The 16,325-nt window shown below is 37.6% G+C and overlaps 2 protein-coding genes across 2 annotated transcripts; both read left to right on the plus strand.

The window, feature by feature from the left end:
- The first annotated feature begins 2,806 nt into the window (after positions 1 to 2,806).
- Positions 2,807 to 6,640, plus strand: LOC137009279 (protein-glutamine gamma-glutamyltransferase K-like). The gene is made up of 11 exons (XM_067371349.1): positions 2,807 to 2,956; positions 3,056 to 3,174; positions 3,317 to 3,424; positions 3,548 to 3,725; positions 3,809 to 3,947; positions 4,019 to 4,211; positions 4,291 to 4,444; positions 4,529 to 4,813; positions 5,604 to 5,764; positions 5,917 to 6,053; positions 6,407 to 6,640. Exons 1-11 carry the CDS (start codon positions 2,932 to 2,934, stop codon positions 6,546 to 6,548), a joined length of 1,641 nt encoding a protein of 546 aa, XP_067227450.1. The 5' UTR covers positions 2,807 to 2,931; the 3' UTR covers positions 6,549 to 6,640.
- A 2,840-nt stretch (positions 6,641 to 9,480) lies between these two features.
- LOC137008804 (protein-glutamine gamma-glutamyltransferase K-like) lies at positions 9,481 to 13,428 on the plus strand. Its single transcript, XM_067370520.1, has 13 exons — positions 9,481 to 9,832; positions 9,956 to 10,147; positions 10,270 to 10,521; positions 10,660 to 10,778; positions 10,963 to 11,070; positions 11,207 to 11,384; positions 11,477 to 11,615; positions 11,687 to 11,879; positions 11,962 to 12,115; positions 12,374 to 12,658; positions 12,746 to 12,906; positions 12,998 to 13,134; positions 13,281 to 13,428. Exons 1-13 carry the CDS (start codon positions 9,481 to 9,483, stop codon positions 13,426 to 13,428), a joined length of 2,418 nt encoding a protein of 805 aa, XP_067226621.1.
- The last annotated feature ends 2,897 nt before the right edge of the window (positions 13,429 to 16,325 follow it).

The raw sequence follows: 16,325 nt of genomic DNA on the forward strand, positions 1-16,325 counted from the left end.
ACCATATTATAGCATCACTGTTGGCTGACACATCAGTCTCTTTCAGCTTATTTCATATGTTTATCTGCTCTGTTTGGTGCAGTTTTTATCTCTTCTCTGCAGTTAGTTTTACTGTAGTATTAGTATTTTGAAATCATATTGAACTCATTTCAGATCTATATTATAATTGTTCATTCACCTATTTATTATTTGCACTCATTTTCATATAGTGTCCTACATCATACCTTAAAAATTAGATGCGCACAATATATGGGAAAAAAAGTCAAAAGGATGTTATCTCAGGGCTACATGTTCATAGCTTTAGTGCAAAATCTTTTAAAATCGTTTGTCACTCCTGCCTTTTTGACAGGAATGAAAACGAGGCTGTAATGGATAAAATACAGTGTGTTTGCACTGTTGTTTAACAACAATCCAATTGTTCAGCTGACAGAATGTCTTTCTGAAGAAAAAAAAAGCAATAGACAAAAATGTTTAAAAGTTCAGAGTTGTGAAAATTTAGCAATCCAGGACCTTTATACAGTGCTTACCATTGGTGAAGACTGTATGTCTGTCCTCACAGCCTCATTTTCACTTGTTTTATCCTTCAAAGTTGATGTATTTGGTAAGAAATAACACTATACTAAACCCGCCTGGAAGCCAAGCTCCTCTATATGATGATTGGGAGAGGCCTCAAGTGGGACTCGCACGTCCTGATATTGCTGAGTTAGATGCGTTGGGTCAATATATTTTTTGATCCTGGAACAACATTCTAGTCTGAAAATGTAATCTTAACCCTATTCCTACCCCTAAACCTAACCCTACCCAAAAGTTATCGCAAAAATCAAAGAGAAATGAATAACACTGAAGTAGAAGCACCAATTCATCATTTTAAGCCTAAACTTGACATAATCTGTAAACTTGTCCCTGAAATCTTGTTAACCCAGGAACATGTTGAACTCTGCAATATCAGGTTATGCGTGGGACTCAAGGACTTTGCAAAAAAAAAGCCAATAATTGACATGGTATATATAATTTACATCAGTTGAAATTTAAAAACACCGTTTGGAGATAACTGACAAAGCAAGCAACTCCTTTATTTTAGTGTCCATATTCATAATCTTGCATAATTGGCATTAAAAAATTGTAAAAACAAAACAAAACAAAAAAAACATTAAGTAATTTTGCATTTTAGTGGTAGTTTGAGAAGCAGCATTTAGTAGCAACATTGAGATATCTCTTGAGAGAAGAAAGAAATATTTGTACATAATTTAAATGCAGTATCTGTCACTAAGTTTTAATCTCAGGGCTTTTCATCTGACCAATATGAATTAAGAAAAAAGTAGGTAAGTAGGTGTCACCTATAGCACTGTACAGGGTGAATACAAGTAGGTCACTTAATCTCAATCATCACAGTATGTGTAGATACTTTCATTACTAAAAAGCAGCATTAAGTTTATCCTAAACTAATATGACATGACATTTAATGTGCCCATTTGGATCATATAATGCCACTGACAAAATAGTGTCCCACATAACCTGTATTCACTTTGTATGTGAAAATACTGCTTAATTATCTGCTTAGTCTGGCAGTTCTACATGACAGCTCAGAGCCATACCAATTATACTAGTGTTCATTCACAATGTACATTTGAAATTGAAATAATTGAAATAATTTTTTAAAGGAAAAAAAAAAAAAAACTGACTCACATGAAGAAAAAATTTTCACACACTATGGGCAGTTCGGGTGGAGAGGAGGTTACTATATACCGGTGTGCAGCAGAGAAAAACTTTTGGAGCAACAGTAGTTCATCCCAGCAACACCTTCTTTCACATGCTTCATTAATTTAAGCTAAGAACAATTATTCTGATTTACTCTTTAAATAAAGATACAAGCCACATTCAGGGACAAGGACTACTAACATGTAAGTATCAACACATTCATAATTTTAAGATTGTGACCCTATTTTTAGTATATAATCTTTTTATTTAGAAAACAGGCATCTGTATTTTAGCAGGTAAGAAAAATAATAATGTACCAGTCAAAACTTGTACTTTATTTATGATTTTTTTTTTAATTCTCATAAAATTAGACTGCAATTTTATTTAAAAAAAAAAAAGCAAAAAAAAAAAGCAATTGTAGAAGCCATTGGTTTTGAATAATTAACCATAAGCTTTGTTTTATAATTTGTATATTCTCTCTCTTGCTTTTGAAGCTTAAAGTATGTCTTGTGAAAATATTTACACTGGAACCAAACAGGAATTAGAAGAGCGGGAAGGGGAACGCAGCCAGTCAGTTTGCAGTATCAGCCCGTACAGTGATTCCAAAGGCATACAAGCATGTGGAAGTGACGGTAAGTGCTGTAAACTCTTCTGACTGCACTGCATAGTGGGAATCACATTTCTAGTTTTAAGGTCTGATCTTTGATTGTATTCTGCTCTTGCTTGTTCTCATGCAGTGCTGCAGGTGTGCTCTATTGACCTCCTTAAGGGCAGAAAAGAACAAAATCGACTGGAGCATCACACAAATTATTATCAGAGTGATCACCTCATCATCCGTAGAGGACAATGTTTCCAGATGTGGGTCGAGCTGACACGAGCTTTTATTCCAAAAACAGACAAACTTCATCTGGAGCTGATACTTGGTCAGTTATAGCCTTCTTTAATAATGACATGACAAACGGTTTTACCTTTACTGGAATCTCATGTTCTTCTGTGTGTTTTACAGGTCATGTCCCATCCATCCGGGACGGCACTTATGTGATCGTTCCGATAGTGGAAGAATTCAAGAAAGACTGCTGGGGGGCAAAAATTGTCGAAAAGTGTCAAAACCGAATCAAACTGTGTGTGCACTCACTTCCGACTGCTTGTGTTGGACGATACCAACTCAGTGTCGTGACTCACTGTCAAGGAGGAAGATTCACTCTACCATATGTTCCTGGAAATGACATTTACATGCTGTTCAACCCCTGGTGTAAAGGTACGCGTTTCATTTTTAAGTGGAGTAGTAAAAATAGAAAGCACTGAATTTACTTTAACTCTTCAGTTAAAATTCAATTCTCCCTTGTCACTTTATCAGATGACTGTGTGTACCTGGATGACGACTCAGAGAGAGTTGAGTATGTGCTGAATGACATGGGCAGAATCTACTACGGAACTAAACAGCAGATTGGCTGCAGAACATGGAACTTTGGTCAAGTAAGAGCCAAACTTTCATTCATATACAGTATTACAAAACTCAAGCCTGAGATTTTGTCAACTATAACCAGAAGGGTAACTGGCTGAAATGGTAATGTTTCTTAATCTCTCATTTTCCCCCTCTCTGATCTGGGATTCTTAGTTTGAGGAGGGAATCTTGGCAGTATGTTTTTATGTGTTGGAGAGGAGTTCTACCCCTTGCTCAGGATGGAGAAGCCCCATTAACATCTCCAGAGTGGTGTCTGACATGGTGAGTCTTCATTTTCTTACCGATTTGTTGTTGAAAAGCCTAACAAACTCTCTGATTTGCTCTATTCTCCATGAAGCTGGCTGCATATAAAACATAATATTTTCAATCATCTCTCCTTAACAGGTTATTGCCAACAAAGACTGTGGTGTGTTGGTGGGTAACTGGTCTAACTGCTATGGAGATGGAACTTCTCCTACATCCTGGTGCGGCAGCAGTGCCATCCTGAAACAGTATCACAAATGTGGAGGAGTACCTGTCAAATATGGACAGAGCTTGGCCTTTGCTGGAGTCACCAACACATGTAAGAGTTCATGCAGAATGGACAAAGAGGAAAAACAGGTTTGAGAAAGTGATTGACTTATTCTTCTTCTCTTTCTCTCACAGTGTTGAGATGTTTGGGCATTCCAGTTCGTCCAGTCTCAAACTTCTGTTCTGCTCATGACACTGATGTTTCTTTGACAAGTGACGTCTATTTGGATGAGAAATTTCAGCTGATTGATCAGATGAACCATAATTCAATCTGGTAAGTGTCAATCACATTTGTGATTACTAAGAGTTCCTCTGAATGTGCATGATTGACTTCTCTTCCTGTAGGAACTACCATGTGTGGAATGAGGCCTGGATGGCTCGTCCAGACCTGCCATCTGGTTTTGGAGGTTGGCAGGTGATTGATTCCACTCCTCAGCTGACCAGCCAGGGATTCTTCCGTTGCGGCCCAACCTCTGTTGCTGCGATCCGCAGCGGACAGACCTTCCTGAAGCATGACGTGCCCTTCATTTTCGCAGAAGTGAGTTTATTCATTGTTTAAATAGTCCTCTCTCTCACACATAAATGCAACATATGATATATTACTAATGTTTATCTAGGTGAACAATGATAGAGTGTACTGGCAGCGGAGATGTGATGGCACCTTTGGTGTTGTCCATGTTGAGAAAAACGCAGTAGGTCACTGCATCAGCACCAAGGCCGTTGGCTCAGACAAACGCTTTGATATCACACACCTCTACAAACATCCAAAAGGTGAAAACACACATCTCAGTATAGTAACAATCACACTTTGGAAATGTCTTGAAGTTAAATGTGAAATTTATTAACATTTATCAGGTACGGAGGAAGAGTGTACTGCTGTAGAGTCAGCCATTCGTCATGGCCTCAAGCGGTGCACATACCCATTGCCCTGCGCAGAAGATGTGACCGTTAAAGTCACCATGCATGGGGAAGGACCATGTGTAGGCAAGGATGCTGTGCTTTCCATCATTTTGCAGAATAAATGCAACTCGCCTCGTACCATCACCCTCTACAGTCAAGTGGCAGCCACATTTTACACCGGTGTCCATAATGCCTTAGTGAGGAAGAGCCAAGTGAACATTGAGCTGAAGGCCTCTGAGGGTGAGTAATGATAAAAGCTTGAAATCAACTCTGCATTATAAGAGAGAGGTTTAGGATACATCTACATTAATACAGATACATTTAAAAACATCTTTTTGTCTCTCACACTAGTGTGGATGGAAACAATGTTTAGTGTGGGGTCTTGAAATGAAAACGTTGTTTTAAAGGAACACTCCACTTTTTTTGAAAATAAGCTCATTTTCCAACTCCCCTAGAGTTAAACAGTTTTCTAATCCATTCAGTCGATCTCCAGGTCTGGTGGTACCACTTTTAGCATAGCTTAGCATAGTTCATTGAATCTAATTAGACCATTAGACCGGCGTAATAATCAAGGAACTTTGCTGCCGCATCATGGGTGCAGCAGGCACAATGATATTACTGAATGGAATGGATTTGAAAACAGTAAAACTCAACTGTTTAACTCTAGGGGAGATGGAAAATGAGCCTTTTTTCAAAAAAAGTGGAATGTTCCTTTAAAGGTGCCACTGAATGAAAAATTTAATATATTAATATATTAATAATAATAAACAACTTTGAGTGGGAGATTTAAAGGGGCCGCGCACTTAATCGGTGCATATGCAATCATGGCTCAAAATAGGCAGTTAAAAAAATTAATTAAAAAAAATCTATGGGGTATTTTGATCTGAAACTTCAGACATGTTCAGGGGACACCTTAGACTTATATTAAATCTTTTGAAAAGGGGTTCTAGGGCACCTTTAAATGTATCCAGATTAATGTAGCATGCAACTGTTTTAAAAGGAGACTTGTTTATCTCTTTTCATTCTATAGTCCAGACTCTACCGTGGACCCTACGATACGAAGAGTATAAGAACCACCTAGTGGATCAGGCGGCCTTGATGCTCCATCTCTTTGGACACGTCGCTCAGACCAAACAGATTCTGGCCACCCAGTTCCACTTCAGACTGCGCACACCAGATCTGGTTATATCTGTGAGTCTAGCAGGTTCTCGCTTTTAAACTCTTTGTGGATTGGTGATGGCCTAGAAGATAAGGGTTACATGATTATTGTTGGGAACTGGCCACGTCTTAAGGTACATAAATAAAGTTAAAACAATAAATAAAACAAAGTTTTTACCTTTCAGCCTGTATGTGATGCTGTGGTGGGTCAAGAAGTGCCAGTCAAAATCACTTTCCAGAATCCACTGCCTTGTGTCCTAAAGAATGTGATATTCCGTATTGAGGGTCTGGGACTGAAGCATGCCAAAACTGTCAGATATGGGTAAGATTGATTCAACCCGATCTCACAGTAAAACAACTATTTTACGAGGTGACGATTTTGTGTGAATTTGTAGAGTGTGAGTTGTAAGAAAACATGCAAGTTTTAGAAAAAAGTCTTCCACCCTTCAACATAACCGTCACTGGTGCGTAAGCAGATCCAGACCGAACTAATGAGAATATGAATTAGTCACCAATTTGCCAAAACATAAAATAGTTACTAATTGCCAAGAGCTTGTGTTGGATTACATTTTATTTGTCTATTGTTATAATACAATTGTATTAAGAGATGCTATATCTGTTGCTATGTAGTTTTAGCGGGTTTTTTTTAATCGTATGTAATAATTCTCTTCTCAGTGATATTGCAAGCCTGTCCACGGTGAACCTGACGGAGACATTTATTCCAGTGCGGCATGGTGCACAGAAACTGCTGGCGTCCCTCGACTGTCCTCAACTTAATCAAGTGCATGGTGTTGCCAACATTACTGTTAAACAGTGAAAAAGTACTTTAACTAAAGAGAAGAAATGTTTGTTTCTTTGAACTGTAAACCTGTTCATCATGATCTCAGAGGAGATTGCACTCAGGAGGTTTTATGCCTGACATTTTTTCATCTTGTCATGAAAACAAATCTGAATAAAAACCTTTGAAAACTTAAATATTTGAAGTTGTTGTTATGGTGAATATTTCCTTCAATTTAGCTGTTTTGTTAATATGTGCTGCCTCAGCATTATATGTTAATAATTTGATGTGTGATTATGATGCATCTGTTAACTCTGTAGTACTTCTGGGTAATAATAAAAAAATCGGTTACTCGGTTAATCAGTTACTATAGTAATAACTATAAATTATGCATAATTACATGCAACTAACCCCAAACCAAGCCAAAACCTAATCCTAACCCTATAGTAAGTACTTATGTAGTTACTTATTACTCAGTACTTAAATGTATAATTATAGTGTAACAAAGACACCTTAAAATATAGTGTAACCAAAAAAACTTTAGGATATCTAGACCAACATTCAAAGGGAGTTGTTGAATTGTGCAACGTTAATTATGAAGACTATACCTACTGTATGTCGCTTGTTGCAATAACATTCAAATTATAAATGTGTATATATATATATATAAACACACCCATCTCTAGGTCTCATTTTCAGTAGGTGTATATAATCAGTGGGTTGGCCTATAGGTGTGTGCAAGTATATTTAAAGGATTATTTCACTTAAAATTCTGATAGTTTACTCACCCCATGTAATCCAAGATGTTTATATCTTTCTTTCTTCAGTCGAAAAGAAATTAAGGCTTTTGAGGAAACATTCCAGGATTTTTATCCATATAGTGGACTTCAGCGGTTACCAACTTGTACAAACTGCAGCTCAGTGCAGCTTCAAAGGGCTCTACATGATCCCAGATGAGGAATGAGGGTCTTATCTAGCAAAACGATCGGAAACTAATTTCTAAATGAAAAATTACCCTATGATTTACTCACCTTGAATAGGCAGATTTTGAAGCCAAAAAATTAATCGAGGGGGTTAATAAAGGCCATTTGAAGTGAAGCGATGCATTTTTGTAAGAAAAATATCCATATTTAAAACTTTACAAGTTCAAATAACTAACTTCCGGCGAATGACCGTATGCAAAAGAGTAACCCCTGGTGTGATGTATGGCGTAGGATGTAGGTTTAGCGTAAGTTTAGACGCCTCTCGTAGTTCAAACAAATAGGGCTGTGCAACAACATAGACTTCTAATTTGTAACCGGTGTTTTGCTCTATCCTCTGCTTTTCCACGTTCGTCATTGCATCATGCGTTGGGTCGGGTTACTCTTCCACTGCAAATCGATGCGTATGGATGTCTGCCGGAAACTAGTTATTATAGTTAATAAAGTTTTACATATGTATATTTTTCTTACAAAAACCCATTGTTTTGCTTCAGAAGGCCGTTATAACCCCCTGGAGCCTTACTTTCATGATGGATGGATAGATTCATTTTTTTTTTTTTTTGGCTTCAAAATTTTAATATATATTTTTTATTTAGTTTGTCTAAAAGAAGATAGTCATATACACCTAGGATGGCTTGAGGGTGAGTATATCATGGGATAATTTTCATTTTTGGTCGAACTATCCCTTTAAGTGACTCACAAATGAGTGCATATTTGCATATATGCACAGCAAAATGTAAAACTATACATGAATTATATCATTACACTAAGCAGGCCCAGTAAACACCCAGTGCATTAACACTATGTAAACCTGAAATACATATGGTGATGATGACTCATATGTCATGTTAGCAGTGACACTATTCTACTGTCCTAATTAATGCCACATACAACACTCTCACCAAATGTGTCATTTATTCATTGCTATGCATTTTTGTTAATGTTAGAAATTGCATGAAAATTGTATAATGTGCCCTAGTAAAACTAGGTTTTGTGAAATCTGGCTCTATGGCAACAACTGTTTTGCAAAACAAATATTTTGAAACTTCATGTAGAAGATGTTAATGTACTTAGAATCAAAAAGATTATTTTCCAACAATGTTTTTACTTAAATGTATATCATTTAAAAACAACAAGATTTATTTAGCTTTGGTTCTGTAATCAGTGTGTCATGACCTTGAAGTAAAACTGTACAACTGACAATTTAATTTTCACAAAACATATCTGAGAGAATGTTAGCTAAGAAAGGAACATACATAACTAATAAATTCAGGTTAATTACATTTTTAAATATCTTATCATTTTACAATGTAAGTAAAACTAATGCATTATCTGGGAATCATGCCATGACTAGTTTGGCATTTTGTTATTACGAATAAGCTTTTCCTCCTTTACTTATCAGTCCAGAACAATTAAACTAAGACATTAATTTGACTTAACTCCCTGAAAGAAGACATTGTACATAACACATGTCACTCACCCAAAATCCTTTCTTCTTTCTCACAGGAGATGTGGAAGGGGTGGAGATGGACATGAAGTATATATATCTAGGGCTGCAGTGGAAAGAAGAGCTGGTTAAAGCAGGACTTACTGTTCACTTGCTTCAGTAAATCAAGTTCTCGGTTCAGTCTCTCTTAAAGAAGGACAAGGACTAAAAGATGTAAGTAATCAACTCTGACATTACTTCAGGCTTATTATCTGATTTTACTTTGCACATATTCATTGTTTTTCTAGACCCTTAATAACCCACCACACGAAAAAGGTTAAGATGACTTACCCTGCTGTCTAATAAATGCAGCTTGAGTTCTACAAACATGACGTGATGTGTACATGAATGCTCATAAATTTAAAAGCTGGAATATTTAGGGGAAAAGCTTTGTGGGATACATCAGAAAGGATTCAGACATTAGTTATGAATGATCCACCTAAACTTTTATTTTATCTTTTAATTCATCCTTCACAATCTTTTTTTTTTTCTTTTTTCTGACAGGATGCCTTTTGAAAACAACCAATGCAAAAACCTCTGCACTGTCGGCCGTTTCCCACAGGTCCAACTACAGGCAGACGACAGCTTGAAAGGTGCATGTTGCGCTCCGGTTTACACCAACCCTGATGCTAACCATTGTGCTAAGAGTTGCATAAATCTGTGTGTAAACCCATGCGCAAATGTTCATGTAAACCCATGCATAAAAGCTTGTGTTAATCCACGCGTCAACCCTTGCGCTACTCCATGCACTAATCCTTGCAGCGTTGTCACTCCATGCCGTGATTATGAAACTAAAGAAGTTGTCATCAAAGAGTGCATGGATGATTGCACAAGTAAGCAAGTCTGTGGAGATGATAGTAAAAGTCGTAGATCTTTGTCCTGCAATGCATAAAGGGAAATGTGTTACAGTATTTTTATAACTCAATAAATGATCTGTTTGATATTGAATGACCCGTTTTCTACTTTGTTTGTTTTCTCAGAAACTGTCCTACAGGTGAGTAAAATCGATCTTCTCAAGTGCAGGACTGGACCAAATCGTCAGGAGCATCACACACACTGTTTCCCTGATGATCACCTCATCGTCCGCAGAGGACAGCATTTCAATATGTGGGTTGATCTGTGCCGTCCATTCAATCCCAGTTGTGACAAACTTCACCTGGAGCTGAAACTAGGTTAGTTACTGTATGACCAATATGTGCATAACAATAGAAGACATGCAGATACAGTTTATGTAAAGGAGGAACATGCATTTATACCATCACTGGAATCTCATGTTCTTCTGTGTGTTTTACAGGTCATGTCCCATCCATCCGGGACGGCACTTATGTGGTCGTTCCGATAGTGGAGGAATTCAAGAAAGACTGCTGGGGGGCAAAGATTGTCGAAAAGTGTCAAAACCGAATCAAACTGTGTGTGCACTCACTTCCGACTGCTTGTGTTGGACGATACCAACTCAGTGTCGTGACTCACTGTCAAGGAGGAAGATTCACTCTACCATATGTTCCTGACAATGACATTTACATGCTGTTCAACCCCTGGTGTAAAGGTACGCGTTTCAATACACTTTAAAATAACATGCAAAACCTGAATATATGAAAAAGTAAATTGAATGAGGAAAGAAGTAAAGCATGATTTAAACTTTTTGAAGCTTTTATGTTTAAAGACCAATTTTCTCTGTTCTCAGATGACTGTGTGTACCTGAGTGAAGAGGCGGAGAGAGTTGAGTATGTGCTGAATGACATGGGCAGAATCTACTACGGAACTAAACAGCAGATTGGCTGCAGAACATGGAACTTTGGTCAAGTAAGAGCCAAACTTTCATTCATATATTCCAAAGGTGCCTACAGACAAGTTTACAGAATGTCAGAGAGACTAAGCAAAACAGCTGATTTCAAAGAGGAAATACTTTTTAACATGTTCATACAAAAGACATCATTCCAGATGTTTCACAATTTCTAATTTCTTCATTCTGCTGTCTGATTCTTAGTTTGAGGAGGGAGTCTTGGCTGCATGCTTATATGTGTTGGAGAAGAGTTATGCCCCTTGCTCAGGATGGGGAAACCCAATTAACATTTCCAGAGTGTTGTCTGACATGGTGAGTCTTTCTATCAACACCCTGATTCGATGTCAGAAAGCCTAACAAAACGATCTGATTTGCTCTAAGTGTGGTAAATATGCATGAAGCTTGCTGCGTAAAAAACAAAAAATTTTCAATCATCTCTCCTTAACAGGTTATTGCCAACAAAGACTGTGGTGTGTTGGTGGGTAACTGGTCTAACTGCTATGGAGATGGAACTTCTCCTACATCCTGGTGCGGCAGCAGTGCCATCCTGAAACAGTATCACAAATGTGGAGGAGTACCTGTCAAATATGGACAGAGCTTGGCCTTTGCTGGAGTCACCAACACATGTAAGAGTTCATGCAGAATGGACAAAGAGGAAAAACAGGTTTGAGAAAGTATTTGTAGATTTAATGCATATATTCTTCTCTTTCTCTCATAGTGTTGAGGTGTTTGGGCATTCCAGTTCGTCCCGTCTCAAACTTCTGTTCTGCTCATGACACTGATGTTTCTTTGACAAGTGACGTCTATTTGGATGAGAAATTTCAGCTGATTGATCACATGAACCGTGATTCAATCTGGTAAGTGTCAATCACATTTGTGATTACTAAGAGTTCCTCTGAATGTGCATGATTGACTTCTCTTTGTGTAGGAACTTCCATGTGTGGAATGAGGCCTGGATGGCTCGTCCAGACCTGCCATCTGGTTTTGGAGGTTGGCAGGTGATTGATTCCACTCCTCAGCTGACCAACCAGGGATTCTTCCGTTGCGGCCCCACCTCTGTTGCTGCGATCCGCAGCGGACAGACCTTCCTGAAGCATGACGTGCCCTTCATTTTCGCCGAAGTGAGTTAATTACTTTAAGCATTCTGTCATACAGAGATTAAGATAATGTCTTATGACTCCTGTTTGTCTCCTTGTGTTCTAGGTGAACAATGATAAAGTTTACTGGCAGAAGCAAAGTAATGGAACATTTGGTGTTGTCCACGTTGAGAAGGATGTAGTAGGTCACTGCATCAGCACCAAGGCCTTCGGCTCAGATCAGCGTGTAGATATCACAAACCTCTACAAACACCCACTGGGTGAGAATCAATACATATGCCAAAAAATACTTACATTTGAACTGGTAAGGGATGTGGTCCAACCCATGTTCCAGACACATTAAACCATGGTGCTTATGGGGATGAGGTTTGAGTCAATAACACTCTCACCATGTCTTTCTCATAAAGAGGTGGAAGGCCAAAAAACAAAAACAGCAAACAAACATCTGGATAGTAAAAGTTGAACAAGGATCAATCATTCTAATTGTACTTTCGCCTCCTCCTGCTTCCATTAATCAGGTTCGGAGGAGAAGTGTGCTGCTTTGGAAACAGCCCTTCGTCACGGCTCCAAGAGATGCACATACCCACTGCCCTGTGCTGAGGATGTTGTCTGTGAAGTCAGCCTGAAGGGTGATGGACCGTGTGTGGGAAAAGATGCCGTGCTCTGCATCAATCTGAAAAACAAATGCAGCTCACCTCGTAGCGTAACCCTCTACAGCCATGCAGCAGCCATGTACTACACTGGAGTCAGGAAGACCTTCCTGAAGAGAGACCAGACATGCATCGAGCTCAAGCCCTCTGAATGTGAGAAATTATACAGTTTGAGTTGTAATACAGGAAAGCAGCACTTATCATGAAAGCATTTCATATTTATCACTTTTCCCAATATAGGCAAACCTGTGGAATGGACCCTGAGTTATGACGAGTATAAGGAGCACCTGGTGGATCACGCCCCACTGATGCTCAACCTCTTTGGACACGTCACTCAGACTAAGCAGTTTCTGGCCACCCAGTACAGCTTCAGACTGCGCACTCCAGATCTAGTCATCGTTGTGAGTTTGAAGCATTCAAATTATTCTGGTGATCAGTTGAAATAGTCTAGTGCTAAATTTTGTCTTGTATGTGTTTTTTTTTCTTTTTCAGCCTGTTTGTGATGCTGTCCTGGGTCAAGAAGTGCGAGTCAAAATCACCTTCAAGAATCCACTGCCTTGTGTCCTAAAGAACCCTGTATTCCGCTTTGTGGGTCTTGGACTGCAGCATCCCAGAGTTGTTAACTATGGGTAAAATTAAATTAATTACTCAAATAATAATAATAAATTATTTTTGCATTATTCTATTCTTACCTTCATTTCCAATTAATTAAATAAAATAATAATTAAAATTATATAAATTATAGTAATATTAATAATCTTTTTTTCTTCCTCAGTGACATTGCAGGACATGCCACAGTGTGTCTGACGGAGAAATTTATTCCCAAGTGTCATGGCCCACACAAACTTCTGGCCTCATTCGACTGTCCTCAGCTCACTCAGGTGCACGGATTCACCAATATTGTGGTCAAAAAGCACTGTTGAACCAATCGAATAACCAAAAGAGAGGAAATTTCCATTGGAAAAGAAAGTGTTGTTGACTAAATGCTTCAGTAAAACTTTGTGTGTGTCAAATGATTTGCAAACTGAACTAGCCCAACACTTTCACTTCATCATTGATTGTGGTCTTGAAACTTCTCCAAATATTGTGATTTCCCTTCTTTAAGAAATATATTGGGATATGGGATTAGTAATTCCTTCTAATGCATATTATGATGTCTGATTGAAATGAATGAAATAAGCATAAAAAAGCTGAGGTGTCCTAAGTTTAAAACAAGTTTAATTATTCCTGGGAGATTCAGATTTACATCATATAATCATTATCTTATCAATTACTATTTCCTGGGGTCTTCTTTTAGTTGTTTTTCTCATGCTAATTATGTTAATGAAAACCTTTGAAACGCATGTAGTTTTATGATGTTTATTTACTGTTATTCACTTTGTTAATCTTGTCTCTGTGCAGTCTCTGCAGTAAAACATATTTTAATCATATTGAATCATGTCTGTTTATGATGTGAAATTCTGATTTATTCTAAATATGGGTCATTGACAAAGTAAAAAAAAAAAACTAAAAAAAACAATGGAGATATAATTAATTTTGAAGTTTTGTTAAGTGTTAACAATGTGATTGTGGTTTTTATAATCAATTAACACTGCTTTTGTCATTTTTTACAAGTTGGACAAAATTTGTTACCCAAAAAGCCATTCGGTTTAACCAAAATGTCGGTTTTACTAAATAACACTTTTTGTTATAGCGAAAGACGATATTTTCAAACAATGCAAACAGGCTGATCTCTAGTTAGTTAGCTTGCTAGCAAAAGGACAATAAAAATGTTACAAGTTTTTAAAACATTACAACATTTTCCATGTTTTATAGCGGTTGTACCGAATGACCTGATGTTTCGGGACATGCATATGAGCAGTTGAAAACATGAATTTTTCAAATATTTACGGGAGAGCTAGTTACTTTCCTTCACGACCATGTGGTCATTTGCAGTTGTCTGAAGGATGTCACATCCTGTCACATGATACTGACCACATGACTTGATCCAAAATGGTCCCTTTATATTAGTTACGTCGAATGACATAAATGAAATTCATTTTTCCGGACATTCTTTCTCATAACAAAGCAATGACTTACACATAATTTCAATAACATTTTAGACTATTTTTATATATGATGTTATAAAATCATGCCAGAATAAAATATATACATTTATTACATTTTAAGATATTTTAATCACAAATGAAATGGCTATATTGGCCTTTGGACGGTTAAACCAAGAGACCTTTTGACACTTCAAATCTTTTAAAAAAACCTTTATATGAAGCAAAATATAATTAAAACCTTTTGAATTCAATAAAATTGATCTAGTCTGTACTATCTTACATACTTTAGATGTCATATCTTTGTTTTGTTTTTTTTATTAGGCCTTTGGACAAAAATGACCCATAGCCTATATCGAAATAAAAATTGTATATCTTTCACAGCTCTAAATGGTAGCGTGTCAGTTTGACTTTAGATAAACACATTCACAGTGGAGTCGTGTAAAAAAAAAAAAAAAGTCGTGTAAAAAAAAATTATATAATTTTGCATAAAGTTAAAAAATCTTAAAATTAGTCTCACCTTTGAAAATCCCGCCGCTCCTGTCAGACTGTGCGCGCGCAGCTCGTGACGTATTCTTCTGCTCACAAATGACAACATTTGGAGATTAATCCCTCTTGTAAGCGGTTCGAAGCGTCTTCAGCTGATTAGAAGCTCGTGCATTACCTTGAATTCAACTGTAACTGCAATAGTTTAGTCTTAAATCTTCCTTGTTGCAACTGACAGGATTTCAAAGGTGAAGGTTGCCATGTTTTCACAACAAAACCCGCCCAATTGCTCCTCAAAACTAACCCAATCGCATTTCAGGGGTCCCACTAAAAATCGCTTTCCTGGGGGTAAAATCAGCGTTTTTGGCGGGCCTCCCCTTGTAAAATTCGCGTTCCATATCACGTTATTTTGGGTCGATTCAACCCGCGGACATGAAAAACAACCCGCGGCAACCGTTTAAAAGTAGCCAAATTCCGCGGGAAACCACGGACTTGGCAACACTTGAGTATATTAATTTCAGCGCCACTAGCGGCACCAAGCGGAATTGAAAAAAAAAAATTAATTGGAAACTGTTGTTACTTTTGATTTAAAGTCCGCGTGAACCGGAAGTTGCAAACGACTTTTCTCCAGTGCTGTGACGTATTTCCAAGGGAAACGGAATATTGAATAGAGTGCCCCAGGGATAACGCGTTTTTGTAGGCCAACCCGGAAGTTAGCAGCGCACGGGTTCCCTCGACTGAAAGCCTATTCATTTTTCCCATAGACTTTTGGAAAATCGTAGAAAATAAGCTGTGTTTAACAAAGGGTTATGACACTTACATGTTTTGTCTATCAAGATAATCTTTGCAAGTTAACAACATTTATAGATTTTGAAGCCTAAATAAAGTCGTCAGATATAAAAGGCTAACAGTAGGCTATAAACGGACTACAGCACACCATGGTCGCGGATCAACGTCGTCACCACCAAGCGTCCTCAAACTTTATTTAGAAAACAACTCTATTTAAAAACATGCTCACTGATTATATGCACTGTGTATGAATACTTATCCACTTTTTCATGAGAAATGCTGTCCAAATGTCCTGTTTGTCATGATGACGTCTAAAGTTCCCTTCAAAGGAAGTAGTCCCTTTTAGCAATTTGTTAGCAACCGCCGAATTTAAGACACAGTAAAAGTTTAAAAAAATCACAAGTGGGTTATAAATGGTGTGTTTTATGTCAAAACGTGAAAGTATTTAGAGGCTTTGTTTACCACAGACCTTATCTCAGGCGATTTAGCAAAAACCCATT

This window comes from Chanodichthys erythropterus, chromosome 20, assembly GCF_024489055.1.
Source record: "Chanodichthys erythropterus isolate Z2021 chromosome 20, ASM2448905v1, whole genome shotgun sequence".
Classification (NCBI taxonomy): domain Eukaryota; kingdom Metazoa; phylum Chordata; class Actinopteri; order Cypriniformes; family Xenocyprididae; genus Chanodichthys; species Chanodichthys erythropterus.